Source organism: Arachis ipaensis, chromosome B07 (assembly GCF_000816755.2).
Source record: "Arachis ipaensis cultivar K30076 chromosome B07, Araip1.1, whole genome shotgun sequence".
NCBI classification, from domain to species: domain Eukaryota; kingdom Viridiplantae; phylum Streptophyta; class Magnoliopsida; order Fabales; family Fabaceae; genus Arachis; species Arachis ipaensis.
Genome location: NC_029791.2, coordinates 121,685,210 through 121,686,218, shown reverse-complemented (window position 1 = coordinate 121,686,218; position 1,009 = coordinate 121,685,210). Strand labels below are relative to the sequence as shown.

At 27.6% G+C, this 1,009-nt stretch overlaps 1 protein-coding gene across 1 annotated transcript in view; it reads right to left on the bottom strand.

Moving 5' to 3' along the window:
• The window catches only part of LOC107606167 (alcohol dehydrogenase-like 2), a 5,257-nt gene that overhangs the window by 2,850 nt on the left and 1,398 nt on the right, over positions 1–1,009 (bottom strand). The window contains exon 5 of the mRNA XM_016308169.2: positions 154–236. Coding sequence (XP_016163655.1) covers positions 154–236 — 83 coding nt within the window. The remainder of the gene's footprint in view (positions 1–153; positions 237–1,009) is intronic.

Genomic DNA, 1,009 nt, shown 5'->3' with positions numbered 1-1,009 from the left:
TAAAATTAAAAATAAGATATGTATTCTATTAATTTTATTAAAAATAAAAATAAAAATCTTTTTTATTAATTAGTGATTCGGTCATGATAACTATAGTTAGAGAAACTCAAATTGGTTTAAACAATTAAACTAACGTTATTTCTGGTAACTTACCGCAAGGCCTACAGCTCCTAGCCCAAAAATAGCCACTGTCGACCCTTCTTCCACGTCGGCCACTTTCCATGCCGCTCCCAACCCTGCAACAAAATTTCATTTTTTCTTCTTCTATGAATTGTCTTTATTTTTATATTTTTTACTCTTAGATGTGACAATGAATTTACAACAACAGAAGTAAAATCTTATCCCATTAAATAAGATTATCTACATAAATCAAACAATATTAAAAGTGAATATGAAGAAAAAAATCAATAAATATACACTATTTAAAAAAAATCATACTTTAAAATATATTAAAAAAATACAAGTACCGTATATATTTTTCAAAGACTAAAGTAAGAGATAAGTTTAATTTATTCTAAAAAAAAGTCTAGGAGGTCAGTAATTTTTATATTTTGTGGTCAGTACTTAATCATAAAAAAAAGGTGAGTGATCTCTCACTATTAGATGTAATCTCACACCATTAAAAACATTATTGATGGTCAATTAATGGTTACAAAACACAAAAGTTACTAACTCCTAACATTCCTCTTATTCTAATAGTTTGCTTTCAGAAAAAAAAAACAAAAAAACAAAAAATCTGAGTTTGTTACCGAAACAGATATTATTGCATTGACATGGAGATGGAATAAACTAATATAGTAAAAGAGTATTGAAATTTCTTCTTTTATGTTATGTCTCTTTTTCTCTCTGAGAAATCACTGACCATCATGATGATCCATCGTCATCCCCTCCAACTCCAAACCTCTCCAACTGTAGCCCTCCTCAGTCCTCTATGACCTCCCATTACCTTATCTATTTATTTATTATTATTATTATTAACTTTCTATAATATTTATATCTCAGTATCTAA